The sequence below is a fragment of the Sebastes umbrosus genome, chromosome 1, assembly GCF_015220745.1.
Source record: "Sebastes umbrosus isolate fSebUmb1 chromosome 1, fSebUmb1.pri, whole genome shotgun sequence".
In the NCBI taxonomy this organism is placed as follows: domain Eukaryota; kingdom Metazoa; phylum Chordata; class Actinopteri; order Perciformes; family Sebastidae; genus Sebastes; species Sebastes umbrosus.
The window spans coordinates 25471474-25486911 of NC_051269.1; the positions used below are offsets into that span (position 1 = coordinate 25471474).

Below are 15438 nucleotides of genomic sequence, written 5' to 3' on the forward strand. Positions count from 1 at the left end.
GTCGAAAAAGTCATAGTATAGTATGCTGAAAAAGTTAGAAAAAGTCATAGTATAGTATGCTGAAAAAGTTAGAAAAAGTCATAATATAGTATGCTGAAAAAGTTAGAAAAAGTCATAATATAGTATGCTGAAAAAGTTAGAAAAAGTCATAGTATAGTATGCTGAAAAAGTTAGAAAAAGTCATAGTATAGTATGCTGAAAAAGTTAGAAAAAGTCATAGTATAGTATTGTAACCGAGCGGTTTTTAATGTGCGTTTATACTTATTTATTATGTGAAATAAGGACACGATGAGACGGAGGCTTGAACTTGCTGGCGTCTTTACTCGTTCCCATCTTCAGACACCCGGTGCTAGTCACAGTTATACACATTACGCTTCCTCTTTCCCTTCACATCAAAAGCTCAGTCCTTGCTTGTACTCGCTAACAGGAAGGAAGTCCAACTTGAGGTGTTTCACAAACAGTCCTCTCCATAATAAAGGTTACAGTATGTTGTAAAAAGTCCTAGTATGTCGAAAGATTAAAAAAAAAAAGTCATAGTATAGTTTCTTGGAACCATTATAGTATAGTATGTCGAAAAGATTAAAAAAAGTCATAATATAGTATGTCGAAAAAAGTAAAAAATAAAAGTCATAATATAGTAAGTCGAAAAAAGTTTTAAAAAAAAATTAAAAATTAAAAAAAAAGTAATAGTATAGTATGTCGTAAAAAGTCATAGTATGTCAAAAAAAAAAAAGGTCATAGTATAGTTTCTTGGAACCATTATAGTATAGTATGTCGAAAAGAGTAATTGTATAGTATACTGAAAAAGTAAAAAAAAAAAAATTCATAGTATACTATGAATAACTATATACGAACATTTTCTGAATAACTGATTATTTGTGTAATCAATGAAATGTCAAGAAAATGCCCATAACAAGCTCCCAGAGCCTAGATGTCTGTTTTAGTCTGACTAACAGCCCTGAACCCAAAAAAAGATTACATTTAAAATTATATAAAATGTTGAAAAGCAGGCTGGAAACATCAAATAGCCTATATGTGGCATTGTTTTCTTTGCTTAATTACATGGAGTAACACTGTTAAAGTATATATATATATATATATATATATATATATATATATTTTCTATTTTTTTCCTTTGTTTACATCAGTAATGTCTGTACAATGTTTACAAACATTACTGATGTGCCAAATGCCAAAGGAAACATGTAGATTTTTCATCTAGATGTCAAACTCTTCCACTATACATGACTGAACCATTAGCACTGAGCCTCGACACACTGTACTTTTAAGAGCTTTACGACAGAGTGTAAAAGCATTAAAACGAATGTGAAAGCAAACTGTGGTTATCTGGGACTTCCCTCTGTCTGTGTATAATAGTTGGCAGAGCGGTTTGACCGGATCCAGAAAGCTGTCTTCTTGGTGTTTGGTTGCTACACTTGACTGGAGAATTCACCTGCAGCTGAACATAAATGGTGTGTATACATGTCTGTGTTCCTGGGTCTCAGGGTCTTTCACCTGTGGTAATGTTAATCCATTCTCTAATTTCATAATGTATATTACTATATTATATTACTACATTTTCTCATCTGCTTTCTTTCTCTGTCTCTATACATATATAGCCTACTTTGTGTTTATCTATCAAGCTATTTGTGTTGATCTGTCTGTACCAAGAGATCATGATAATGTTTCCTTTTTTCAGGACTATGGAAGGGGACATTTACCAACACTGTATGTACATTATAGTGGTGGCACACAGAAAAAAAAAAGTCTGCCTTAATTTAGAAGATATTTCCTGATTCTAATCTTTTCCTCTGAACATTTCAGACAAATATTACCATTTTTATTCAATCTGCTTTGGTCTGGGATGTGGAATGGCACTCTACAGGCCCTTTTGTTGTAAGTAGACATACGCTATCATTCAGATTCTTAAATGCTAAACAATTTAGATTTTGTTGGGACAATGTACATTTTCAATCATTTAATCTATCAGCAAACCTACCTATTTTTATGTGGCATATTTCATATTTTATGTGTTGCATTTCCAGCCCTCGTGGTTCCATCAGTTCTTGCTGTGATTTTCACCATAATATTCGAGATTGTGGGCATTGTATTTGGTAAGCTGAACTTTGTCTTAAAAAGAACATATTCATTATTGCATTTTTTTCCCCCAGAAGGTGTTCTTTTGAAATGCTAAACATATTTGAGATGATCCCCTAATCCCCTTTATGTTTTGTTGGACAACAATGACAATACCAATGTTTATTTTTTTATGTTTCCCTGTCAGATCTGCCGGCTCATACTAGGAGATGTAAAGGCCCTCCCTATGACAGAGGAGGTGTGCACACTTAATACATTATTTGTTTATGATTTCTGCCAGCAATTTATTGTTGAACAACAGATTAATAATAACAATGAAATATGTATTTATCACTAACAAATGTGTTATAATAATAATACATAATAATATAAAAATAATAATAATTGATGATTTGTAGCTGATTAATAGTGTTATAGTCATTTTCAAAATGTATATTATCAATATTTACTCACTGGAGTGAGTAATAATATTGCTGGCAATTGCCATCATTACATACTATATAATAAAGCAATGACCTTGAATTGTAATTATGAATCAGTCGCCACATTCAGACCTGTTCTTTATAAAAACTAACATTACCTTCTAACTCTCTCTCTTTAGATGTTTACTGGGGATTTTGGGCTGCACTTTTCGTGGCCATCCTGAACCTCAACAGATATCATGGTAAGGCCACCTGACTTTACATCATGTGAGATATGCAGACGCCTTGGGAAAATACTACTTATGTGCTTTCATGTTGTGCTTTATTCCAGTCTACACGCTGTCTTATGGATGGGGAATAATGGTGTTTGCTCTTAGAGGAGCAAAACGGAAATACAGCTCTCTGAGGTAGGTGGGCTTACAAAAGCTGATTCAGATTTTGTACATTGTTATGATAGATCAACAGTTTATTGTAGCTCTATCACAGGTTGAATTCAGTGTCTTTAAATCTATTTAAAAGTTAAAGTGATGGTATTTTATGTGATCTTTTGTACAGGGAGCTGAGAGAGAGACAGCGCCCCTGGTGGTAGAAAGAGTTTACAACCACATGATTTATATCAGTGGGACTTTCTACAAGGTCGAAGAGTTCTACCAGGAAGTCCTGCATTTCTCCACAGAGACAAGCACATATCAGTCAATTTTATGATCAGATCTTTTCTGATTAGCTATCTCAGGGATTTACGGTAAAGAAGTAATTAATTTATGAAACAAGTGATGCAGATATGTGCTGTAAGAATCGTGTTATACTAACATATGTTGTCATTAATCACGGTACTTTGCAAGTACAGATTCCTGTGTATGTATACTGCTTGAACTGCACACTTCAACACAAACATACCTCTAGTCTGGGCTAAATGCAAATAATCACGGGCAGAAGAAATCTGGCAAAAGCCAAAATTGAGAACTTACTGTTTATTTAAGAAAGATTACAAATGTGAAAAATATGGTAAATATAATTTGCCTAAAAGTCAGAGGTCACTGTGTGCACAGTTAAGATGTGGTATATTACCACTATATATTGAAACTGTAAGAGGTGCAACTGAAGACAAAACACTGTCAATACTGTGAACTAAATGCGGTTGAGAACGAAATCCTCATTTTATTTTGTCCTTTTTTTTTAATCATGATTTACGACAAATATTATGTAAAAAAAGTTCATGTTTCTGGTTTAGATTTGATAGGTATGGAGACTGGAGCCTTAATTGAATATCTTTTTGATTATTTTTTTTGTATTTTCTGAATATCTTTCCAAAGTATGGGATAGGAGGAGAAAGGTAACATGCGATTGATATATTTGTCTTAAGCCTTTTTTGTCATGATTGGATTTGTGTATGTGATTGTATATTTGTTGTATTTATATTGTGGGATGTATCCTGGAGCATTATTTGGGGGAAGTTCATGTTTGAGATTATGTTTGGATGATGTTTATACAGTATGTATGCTGGTGGGCTAGCATGCCGGAAGGTTTGATTTGTTGTTAGTTAATGTGTCTGAATAATCCCATGTGTGATGGGTTATGTAAATGACTTGACAAGAAAATAAATTATTTATTGATTCATTCGTTCGAAAAGAAGAAACTATTGTAAACGCTCAAAGTCAAATGCAGAGGGCTTTATTACATGAAAGTAAGGTACATACAAAATTTCAAGTAACAAAGAAAGTGTTTGTTCGTTGGGTTAACAAGTCAGGTGTAACTCTAGCTTCATAGTCACAGCTAGCCATATTCTCCATCAGCACCTCCGCCTTATGTAAAAAAAAGATGACGTCACTGAGCACATAATGATTATCGTCACACTGCTGGTATGTATGGTCCAGTTGTACAGCTATAGCACAAATGAACACTGAGGTGTGTAGGTTGATGGTAACTTTAAAATCAAATAACAAAAAATACTGAAGAGAAATGACACAACTTTTGAAACCACACAAGTTTAAAAGATCTGAAGATGTGATGTTGTGGTTATGAGTGACTGCTCTTTATGACCCACCTACATTTGTTTGATTTTTTTTCTCCACTACTTTCTACAAACAACAATTCAGTTAGCTTATTTCTGACACTACGGTCATGATAAACTACTTTAAAACTACGCCCCACCCAAGAGCTACGTCAGAACAATATAAAAACATTTCCAGTTGGAGTTAATCAAAGAGCATTTTAAAAAAAACACACGAGAGCATCACATGGACTTATGTATTGTTTTGTATGGTGAGCATCCAAGTAAGTTATGGCCACATTTTGATCACTGAACTGTATTTATGAATGAGTTTTGGAGTGAGGACACATGTGTCTGAATGTGTGTATCTCTGTTCTTGTGTGTGATGTGATGGATGCATAAAAGAAAGGTAAATGTGGAACTCTACTTCAAAGTGTACAGCACAAAATCACATTACTTCAGTACACACATAGGGGCATTCACGGTGAAGGAATTTAAAGAGCTGGGTGTCATGTGAATCAAAAACATACTTGACGGTTTATCTTCATCTGCAGGGGTGTGATCAGATAGGTGGGTGGGTGGGGCTGGCAGGAAGTTACTTGGCGTTGGTAGAGCTGCTGAGCATCTTGCGGACGGCCTGGATAATGGCGTCGCGGTCGATGCCGTAGATTTTGAGCAGCTCGTGTGGTTTGCCACTGCGGGGGACGTGGGACACAGCCAGACGATGCAGGTTGATGCCAGACTCGTTGACCATTGCTGAGGACGCTGCCTCCCCAAGGCCACCTGGGGAACAACAAGTCATCACATGAGAGCGATGTAGAGGGGATAGAGGATGGGGGGGCACCCAATTGCCTCAAAAGCTTTGGAGCTTCATTCGCATAAAAAATGAGGCTGTGTATAAGCATAATGTCATCTCATGTACAGTAAATAGAGAGCACGAGAAAACATTACAAAAAATCTAAACATGTCCCCTTGACCACTATGCCATTATCTGGTCCAGATGTAAAATGAATGCAATACCCATCATCAGACTGATGCCCAAAATCCTTTGTCTAGTAAAGCCCATGCCATCACCCACCCCTTTCTCTTAACAGGCGCAGGGCACGGCTGTCTGTGCTATCTAGGTCACGCAGAGCCCCATGGGCACATGCTCAGTTAAGGAAATCTGACAGCACTCTGCCTCTCTGGCTCTCTGGCTCTTGCACTTACAAAACGCACCACAATACCAATACCTAGCCTGCAATGAGGGCACACAACAGACAGACAGCCTCCCCTCCTCGGCCAATGAGCAAATGCCACCACATTGCGTCTCTGCCGCTGAACCAATAGAAACATGCCACCCCAACACACCCGAGGATACGGACCAATGACAGGGCCCCGGCTGCACTGTGCTGTAAAGCTTGTTGCCGTTAGGTTGGTGGTGGTCAGACAAAATGCAGAAGCTGAACAGTATGAGCAACTTTCATGGAAACCTACCTTCATTGTAGTGGTCTTCCACGGTGATGATTCGTCCCCTGGTGGCACGCGTGTGGTCGATGATGGTTTTGGCATCCAGCGGTTTGATTGTGAAGGGGTCAATGACCCTGATAGAGATCCTCTCTGGAAATTCAGTTCATTCAGTTGAGGAATACGACATATAACGTGCGCTGCAACTGAGGCGTGCAATTCATATACTGTAGTGGTTCTAGGGCCAGGATGTCCTGGTGTTAATCTGTAACTAGTGATTAATATCACCACAATACTTGTACTGTATGAAATACCACAGTGACAAAGTTAACATCACAAATGTATCTATTATAGATTTAGGTATTTTTCAACCTCAAGCAAGCACTGTTTATGTATGCAAAAGCATTGAAAAAGGCCAGAATACATGCAAGGAAACAATATTACATCTAAGGATAGATGTTGCTTTACAATTTATTTAAACCAATATAATATTCTGTGATAGTTCTGGCAAACAATGAATCAATCAAATAAAATATGGTCACACAGTATTTGATTAAAAAATATAGTATTTTCATCTGTTGGATACGTGATGTGGTATATATCTTATCTTCTTATGATTAATAGCAGTATTTCATGTACTGTACCTTTCTTTAAATGTTCAGCTGCAGCCAGGGCCTCATGCAAAACCACTCCAGCTGCCACCACAGTCACCTGGTCCTCTTTGCTCTGGTACACCACCTGGCAGAGAGAAACATTACAGTGTTGATGGAGCTCTGTGTGTTAATTTTGTATTGATAGTTTTTTGTTTCCTTATTTTCCTCCCACTGATCTTAACAGCAATGCGAGCGCAAAGACTGTCTCACCTTAGCCTGTCCAACATGGAAGTCCTCGTTGCTGTTATAGATGATGGCACAGTCTTGACGGCTGGTTCGGATGTAGCAAACACCCTTTTTGAAGGGAAACATGACAGTCACCACCGGGACAGCAAAAAATAGGCTGTTTTGCTAATAAATAAATGTTCAGGGAAGCAAGAACACTGCATTTAAGTTTTACGTACCTTTGTGGTTGCAGCCAGTTCCACGGCCTTCTCTGTAGACACGCCGTCACAGGGGTAGAAAATGGTCGCAGTGGGAAGGGCCCTGAACATAGACATGTCCTCTAGAGCCATCTGAGAGGGGCCTTCCTCTCCTGTAATATGTGCATTTATATAGTTGATTTCATACATCCAACATTCAGAAATTTCTTCAAAAGTTACTGACAGGTCAGGTGAGCTGATGCATGCAGATCCACAGGACATTGCATGCAGTATACCTGCACTAACAGAGGGACACCTGGTTCCCTGTTGACAGCTTCCAGGGCAGACAGGAAGGGAGAAAAGGGGGAGGATTGAGTACTAGCTGTAAGACCAAAGGGGGTAAATACAGCAAGGAAAACACAGGATTAGAGGGAAAGTGAGAAAGGATTGAAACGCTCGCAAACACACACAAAGATCATTCTTTTATACATCTAACATCATACTGTGAATACGGTCTGAGAAAATGGGTGTTGTGAAATGTCTGGCTTCAGTGTGAGGGGAATACAGGGGAACTTTTTTGAAAGTGTGGGTGGGTAAGGTGTGTGAGAGGGGTTGTGGTGTGCCTGGCTCATCAGCAGTAGTTGACTAACCAGGGGACAGGCCGCAGTGCGAACCACACAGGTTGATGTTGCTTTCTGAGATGGCTGCCATGCGGAGCTGGTCGTAGGCGCGGGTGAAAAAGGCAGCGAGAGTGCTGGCAAACGCCACGTTCCTCTCACGAGCAACAAGTCCCGTGGCAACACTGACCTGGGAAAGAAAGGAATGTATTTTTTTCTTAGTACCTATATAACCTGCCATAGGTCACACATGCTTGATCCTCAGAAGATCACCCAGAAGGTGAAATATCTGCGGCACAAAACGTATTTGAAAGCCTCTTTGAACCAAAGGCCACGTTAAGTCGGTAGTCAATGAGAAGAGTTTTCTCCAAAGCTCCAGGGCTTATTGTTCCATATGTGTGGAATCAGTAGCATATCTCCTCTTAAAAATAATTTCCTCTGTCCTCTCTCCAAAACTCTCCCCTTCTTCTTTCCTGGCTTTGTCCTTGTCCATGAAAGTGCAAATATGATGTTAGATAAATTCTTATATAAAATCAAAGAAGGCAAGCTACTTCTTTAAAGGCTGCATTTCAACTAGATGTTGTTTCATCCAAACCAAAGAAAAAGGATGCCATTCATAATAAATATATACAATAAAAGTACAGTTATCTGTGTTTATACCAAATCGAGTATTTGATTTTATAGTGTCAATAGTATAATATATACTAATACAGTGATTTCCAACCTAGGGTCTGAGCCCTCCTTAGGGGGGAACCAAAGATCACAGGGGGGTGCGCCAGGATTTGAGTGCTCTGAGGTTGTCAAAATTAGATTTGCACATGTTACTAAAATCGTAATAACACACTTACTGGATGATTTATACAAAAGTCTGTATATGAAACTATTTAAAAAGATATATTTTTTGCTTTTTAGTAGGCCACATTCTGTTTAAACCTGATATTTCTGCACAGCTGCAGATAAAGATCAGGCTACACTAATATTATTAGTATTATACTATTTGTAGAATTGCTGTAGATTCCATTGGTGGCTGTTTTTCCGACTCGTGTGATCCAAGCATTTCCAATAACTCCAGGGCGCTGTAACGTCCAAACGTCAACAGTTATTGAAAAAAAATCCGGAATTCACAACATGTTTTTTTTGTAATGAAATATTCTCAGTCCGTATTTGTTGGCGTTTAGCCTTTCAAAAACAACATTTTCACCGCGGTCAAAAAACAATTTGCTCTCCCGCTTGGCGCACACAAAGGGAGCCACGAGCCTGTTTACACAGATCTGTCTAGCACCAATCCCCTTATTAAAATTGAGGATTTAGTTCGAGGATTTGTATTTTTGTGATGACGTAAAAATGTATGGGTGGGGAGGGGGGTGGGAGTGGAGAGGGGGGGGGGGGGGGCTTCAAGGAAAAATATGTTGGGAATCACTGTATTAATATATAGTCTCCTTACTTAAAATGCAATAGGTTGTCATCTAATTTCTATAACCTTTTGCCATTCAACGTTTGACTTTTCTCATGCATTCAGCCAGATGGTCCCACCCTCTGCGCTTATTAATATTTTACTTCTGACTACACTTGTCATGACTGCTTATCATCATACACATGCCTGACCTACATTGGAGTTGGCTGCTGCTGGAGCCATAACAGCACAAGGAATTAATGTCTGATCGCCTCTCTCTCCAAATTATTAATCTGAGCTCACATAAAATAATGACAGGGGCAGAGCAGAAGTAGGGGTGGGGGCTGTCAGCAGCAGCCACAGTGGCCATAAGAAGGCAAATGGGTCGCGTCTTTGCCAATCTTTACATTATGGATGGACACGTTGTATATAATTAATTAGCAGGCTCAGACTCACAGCTGTGAGGTGTAAGGTTATACTCATATCCAATCAGAGCTGAGAAAGAGCAATCAGCAAAATCAACACATTAAAGAGAGAGAAGGAGGATTTGTTTTATTTTAATCCGTTTTAAAAATAAGAGCATTAGACCAAAAATACCAGAATATAGATGGCTTTGTTAATAAATATATGTCTTAAAAATACCTTTGTGAAATAGACCTAATTCTGTAGATTGAAGAGGGATCATACCATGTTCTGCTGAGCGATGTAGCACTCCACATAGCGGTTGGGGTGCTCGTTCTTGAAGATCTCTGAGCAGGTGACGTTGTTGGTGTCTCCATCAAGGACCACAACACGTTCATTGTAGCGGCCCAACTTGGCCAACGCCATCCCATACGCCTTCCGTGTGGCAATCTATAAAGAAGGAGAGACCAAACAAATCAATAATAAAGGTTGTTGTTGGTTTAAAAAATTCAATAATTTGCCTCTGGGGTTTCTGCAGACATTGTGTGAATTTGCTGGTCTTGTGTGCAGGTCACTTACTTTTACCCATAATCCTCATTTTTATATGTATATGAAGTACCATATTTTTTATTTAAATTATGTCATCATTTTTTATCTTACAACTTATTGTCATCTTATCTTATCATTGTCTTTCTATCTTATTAATGTGATTCTATCTTATTATTGTCATTTTATCTTATCTTACATGATTATAGCTTTTATTGCTGAGCTGACTCGTTCTCTCATACTATACATTTCATTGTTGATCCTTTTGTTAACCTGCATATGACAAGTAAAGCTGAAAATGAAACTGAACCGAGGTGACAAACCTTTTCGCCAGCCTTGTAGCTGGGTGCACTCGGCATCCTGATGTTCCTCAGGCTGACCGGTGGGGAGTCGTCTACGGGAGCAATAGGGTGTGGGTGCTTGTTGGTGCTGCTGCTGTTATTGATGCGGCTCTGCAGATCCTTCATGACCATCTCGGCCATGTCTTTGGGCAGAGGTTTGGCATGCCACCCCAGCTTATCCTCCGCAGCTGAAACCACATATAAACACAGCATCACGTTTAAACGCTGTTTGGTGAAGGGGTTGGGCTTGTTATGTAATATGTTCTACAGTGAGAGCAATGCATTTGCAGATGAGGAGTGGACGGTGACAGACTGTTACCTGGAATGCCTTTGCCCTTGATGGTTTTAGCGATGATGGCGGTGGGCTGGTGACGTGGTTGGCTCAGAGCCTTGCAAAGCTCCTCCACACTGTGGCCATCCACAATGATGGCTTGCCAGCTACACACACACACACACACACACATTAAGACACACTTGGCACTGTATGCTTGATATAAGTAGATGGCATGGACAAACACCAGGACAGTGTAACTAAACGTAATAGTTATGGATAGACTTCAGATAATGCTACTTGTATTACCACCATCTTAATCTTACAACACAGCAGAAACAGTGCGTTGATACCATCAGCCTCTAATAGAATCGGAATTTTCCCTATTATGCATTATTACCCAAAAGCTTCACAGCGTTTCTGGTATTTCTCTACGTGATGCTGCAGGGGCGCAGGGTCACTTTGGCCCAGACGGTTGATGTCCATGATGGCCACCAGATTGTCAAGCTGGTAGTGGGAGGCGAACGACATGGCCTCCCAAACAGCGCCCTCCGACATCTCGCCATCCCCCAGCAGGCAGTACACACGATAGCTGAGTTGGAGAACAGGGTGAGATTAAGCGATTAGTGTGTGTGTCTCTGTGTGTGTGTGTGTATATCTGTGTGTGCGTGGTGTACGTTCACATGAGGGTGGGGTGCAAATCTCACGAAAATGTTCTCTGACACTTTGATTGATTCTCTTTCCATTATCTGACAGTTGGGTTGGCAACCAGCTGTGACATGATAAAAGCTTCCTTTAGGGGCTTAAAGGTGCGGCTGCCGAGTTTCACACCTGCCTCTGAAACATTTCTCCCATACAGTAAGAACCCCACAGGGTCTTTTAAATGGGACAAATTGTCATCTTCTTTTATTTAAAAAAATTCTTAATATAAATAAAGTGAGTCAAATATTACCAGATAAGTCAAAATTTCCTCTATATACAGTAGGTGTTTTATTTATTTATTTTTTTAAATACCATCATTACAAAGGAAAAAAACAATGAAGGAATATTGAATCCGTTTGTGGTAATAAATAGACTAAGACTAAGAAAAAATACATGATTGAAAGCACAACGCATGAATTTGATTCTGAGATTAAATCAGCTTGGATGGTAAGAATAAGGGAGATATGACTGCAGGGCCTGTGATTATTAGAGCAGAAGAATCGTGAGAGCAGAGCGCGTAGCCGCAGCACACACCCACCGAATCTGGAAAACCCCAATCACTGAACACTCGAGAGAAGTATGATGCAGACCTAAAATTTAAATTAAGAAAACCCCAAACACACCATGATGTTGAATGTTTCTTTGCAGGCAAGGGATTTTAAATGCATGCAAAATGCATATAAGGCAACTGAAATGGTCAAACTAGAGTCATTTTTTCCACTTGTCTATGTGTCCACATGTATGAAAGATTACCTGGACTTGTCAAAGTACTTCCCAGTGTAAGCCATTCCACAGGCCACACCAAGACCCTGCCCCAGGGAGCCAGTGGCTACGTCCACAATTTGCTGCTTCTGAAATGCACACAACACACACATAATGAAATGTGATTAAAAAGAGCCGGTACTGTTTGTGCTCCACGAGATGATTCCTGAGGTGTGGTAAAGTATGTGACAGCTTACAGGGGTTGGGTGGCCCTCCAGGGGAGAGTCAACCTGGCACAAACTGAGCAGCTCGCTCTCCTTCAGGAAGCCCGTTTCCACCCACATGGAGTACAGGGCCGGAGCAGCGTGACCCTGGGGAGGAAAAAAACAGTCACAAATCAACGTTATTTTTGTCACTTAAGCATTTAGACACCTGTTCAGACCAGGAGGACTGACTGACTCTCACCTTGGACAGGACAAAGCGGTCGCTGTTGAAGTTCCTCGGGTCTTCAGGGCGGTACTTCATGGTGTGGAAGTAAAGCACAGACATGATTTCTGCCACACTGCAGCATGATGTGGGGTGTCTGTATGACAGAGGAGATGGTGCTGTTATACCCATGTGTCAGACATATGTACATGCACATGCACACAGGAATGTAGAGTAACCACAGACACATTTAGCACATTTGAGAGCATATGATTCAAATTCAGGTTTATGAAAAGAATGCATGGGAAACACAGGTGGAAAGTGATGCTAATGTCTGATAATTGCAGATTAGCCCAGGTAATCAAGTCGTGAAATCATCCAGAAATGTAAAATTACTGTAATTGAATATTGTGCACATGCACCCTTATGAGTAGAATAAAAAGATGAATATGTGGGAAGTACAGCTACTGTAATAGACCAAATAACTGCTTTCATTTTATAATGTCACAGAGCCTTGGAAAGCCCCGAGTAGTTACATGTTGGACCAGTAACTATATTTGAAATGCATTGAAATACACCGTATGAAATCCATTTGTGGAACTAATAGAGCCACAGAACTCCATGATGTGAACTTCATTCAAAGGCCCTCAACAGTTTAGACAGAGAACTGGTTGTAAATGCAATCACACCATCACAATTTTGCTTTTATAAACAATCATAGAGCCATTATATTAAACCACCAAGTGCTCCATCCAGTGCTAGCAGTGCAAGTATTCTTTTGCACTGATATTAATGGCAGGTTATTGGCCTTACCCACATGTAAAGGTATTGGAGTATTTCACTCAATAATGTACAAAAATAACACATGCAAAAGTCATTTGGCATTTTGCACAGCCATTAGTCATTAATCCTAATATGACTGATGAATATTTTAGGTTAAATAACTATCATTCAGTGTTTCTCTTTGTTCCCATCAGTGTCTGTTAGACACTGCAAAACTGTGAAGTGTTGGGCTCCGATATGACGATAAACCTCTAGATCATTTTTCTACTGATCTCTAAAGAGACATTTCTTTTGGAATTTTTATGTTGTAATAGCATACATTCAACAACCCAACAGCAATCTTTAACATAGCTATAAGGGGACATGATATACAAGATTTCAGTTCATCAGCAACACTTCTAAAGCCCGTTTCTTGCAGCAACCACGCCGGCTACTCAACATACAATCCACCCAGCGTTGCACATGGTAGTCTATTGTGTTATACTGCATATAGGAGTCAGCAATCAAATACAATATTTATCCTGCAAGCAAATTAAATATAAGATTTTGAAACGAGACCAAAGACCATACACATTTTAGTTCTTCTCCAGAATATGAAAATCCGATCATCTGAACAAAATAAATTATTCACTTTTAATGTCAGCTGTGATTAAAGTGTCTTACACTTGTGTATGCTACTTTTCACTCAAAGGGATAAATTGATGCATTGACGCAACATAGTGTGTATTTTACATACCCAAAAATGTTTTATAAAGCAGAATTATATAAAAAATGGTGTAAGATATTTTTTATTTCATTCATTAAATTGATAAGGGATTGGGAGCTCAACTTTATTGAACAACATTTGTGGATGTTGAAAGGATTGTGCCAGTAGAAAAGAGGAGAACAAAGGCAGGACATGCTGTTCCTTTGGCACTTCACATGTCTGTGTGCATCTGCACATGCATGTATGTAGTTCACCAGATGTGGCTGTTCATCTATGCATGCTGCAAAGAAATATTAAGTTTGCATTGTGTTTTGCACACATTTTGCATATCTGCATTGCATTCATAGTATTAAAGCTCATGCATGAGAGCCAGTGGAGGCAACTCACCCGCTGCCTGCTGCAGTTGTTGCCTTGATGGAGTTGATTCGGAGGCGGTTGGCGATGTTCCTCAGCGCCTGCACTGTCTGCTGGTCAGGTTTGTGGTAATCCTCCATGAAGGCAAAATGTCAAGTTCCTCGGCACCAGAAAAGTGGACCAACTACGACCCTCTGTTGGGTTTGTGTGTTTTGAATGTGTGTGTGAGGGAGTGAGGGGTTGCCAGAGAGCAGCACCTGTGTGTGTGTGTCTGTGTGTGTGTGTGAGAGAGAGAGAGAGCCAGAGAGAAAGAGAGAGAGAGTGGAAGAGAAGCTGGATTTATCCTGTCAGCCGTGCAGACCCATAGATGCACAAAGACACACTGTACACAGACACAATACACACACATTGCACACACACAGAGGAGGAGAGGAGGGGGAATCCAGTGACGTGAGCTGGGTGTTTCTGCTAAAATTGAATGCCACTCATTTTATTGGCTACTGTGTAACTGGGATGGTGGAGGTGTGTCACAGCTAGTGTGTGTGTGTGTGTGTGTGTGTGTGTGTGTGTGTGTGTGTAAGGAGGGGCTGGATAATTGGGAGGAGGAGGGGACATTTGAAGCATCTCACTCTGATTCACTGTGGCTTTACTGTCTAAACTAATAATTCAGATCTTGATGGTAGGTGTGAATGTGAGCGTGAATGGTTGTCTGTCTCTGTGTGTGTCAGCTCTGTGATCGAACGGCGACCTGTCCAGGGTGTCCCCCGCCTCTCGCACCAATGTCAGCTGGGATTGGCTCCAGCCCCCTGTGACCCCTCAAGGATATAAAGGGGCATATAATAGGGTATGGCTAATGGATGGATGTTCTTTGTTATTGACTCACACCAAACACCCCATTCTTATTGCCAAAGCCCATGTTTGAACATGCCCTGATTTGCTTTTTTTTTTCTTTTTTTTTTTAAATCTAACAGGAAAAAAAGATGATTGATGTGAGTGACGAATGAGAATTAACAAGAAATAGAAAAATAGGGAAAGACTGAACAAAAGAGAGAGTGTGAGAGAGATAGAGAGAAAGATAATCTGAATATTTCAACACTTTTCATTTGCTTTCCACAACAAAAATAACATAAATTCATATTCCACAAAAATCAATAAAACAACAAGACCTGGAGGAGAGCAAAAACAAATAAATTAAGACATCTTTCTCAACTCATCACAAGTCCAA

At 39.6% G+C, this 15438-nt stretch overlaps 1 protein-coding gene across 1 annotated transcript; it reads right to left on the bottom strand.

Moving 5' to 3' along the window:
• Positions 1-4174: 4174 nt before the first annotated feature.
• tkta (transketolase a) lies at positions 4175-14585 on the bottom strand. Its single transcript, XM_037774122.1, has 14 exons — positions 14247-14585; positions 12410-12527; positions 12202-12315; positions 11996-12093; positions 10941-11132; positions 10589-10707; positions 10252-10457; positions 9668-9832; positions 7621-7777; positions 7013-7143; positions 6819-6902; positions 6600-6693; positions 5986-6108; positions 4175-5292 (listed from the first exon to the last, which is right to left on the bottom strand). Exons 1-14 carry the CDS (start codon positions 14351-14353, stop codon positions 5105-5107), a joined length of 1896 nt encoding a protein of 631 aa, XP_037630050.1. The 5' UTR covers positions 14354-14585; the 3' UTR covers positions 4175-5104.
• Positions 14586-15438: the final 853 nt, after the last annotated feature.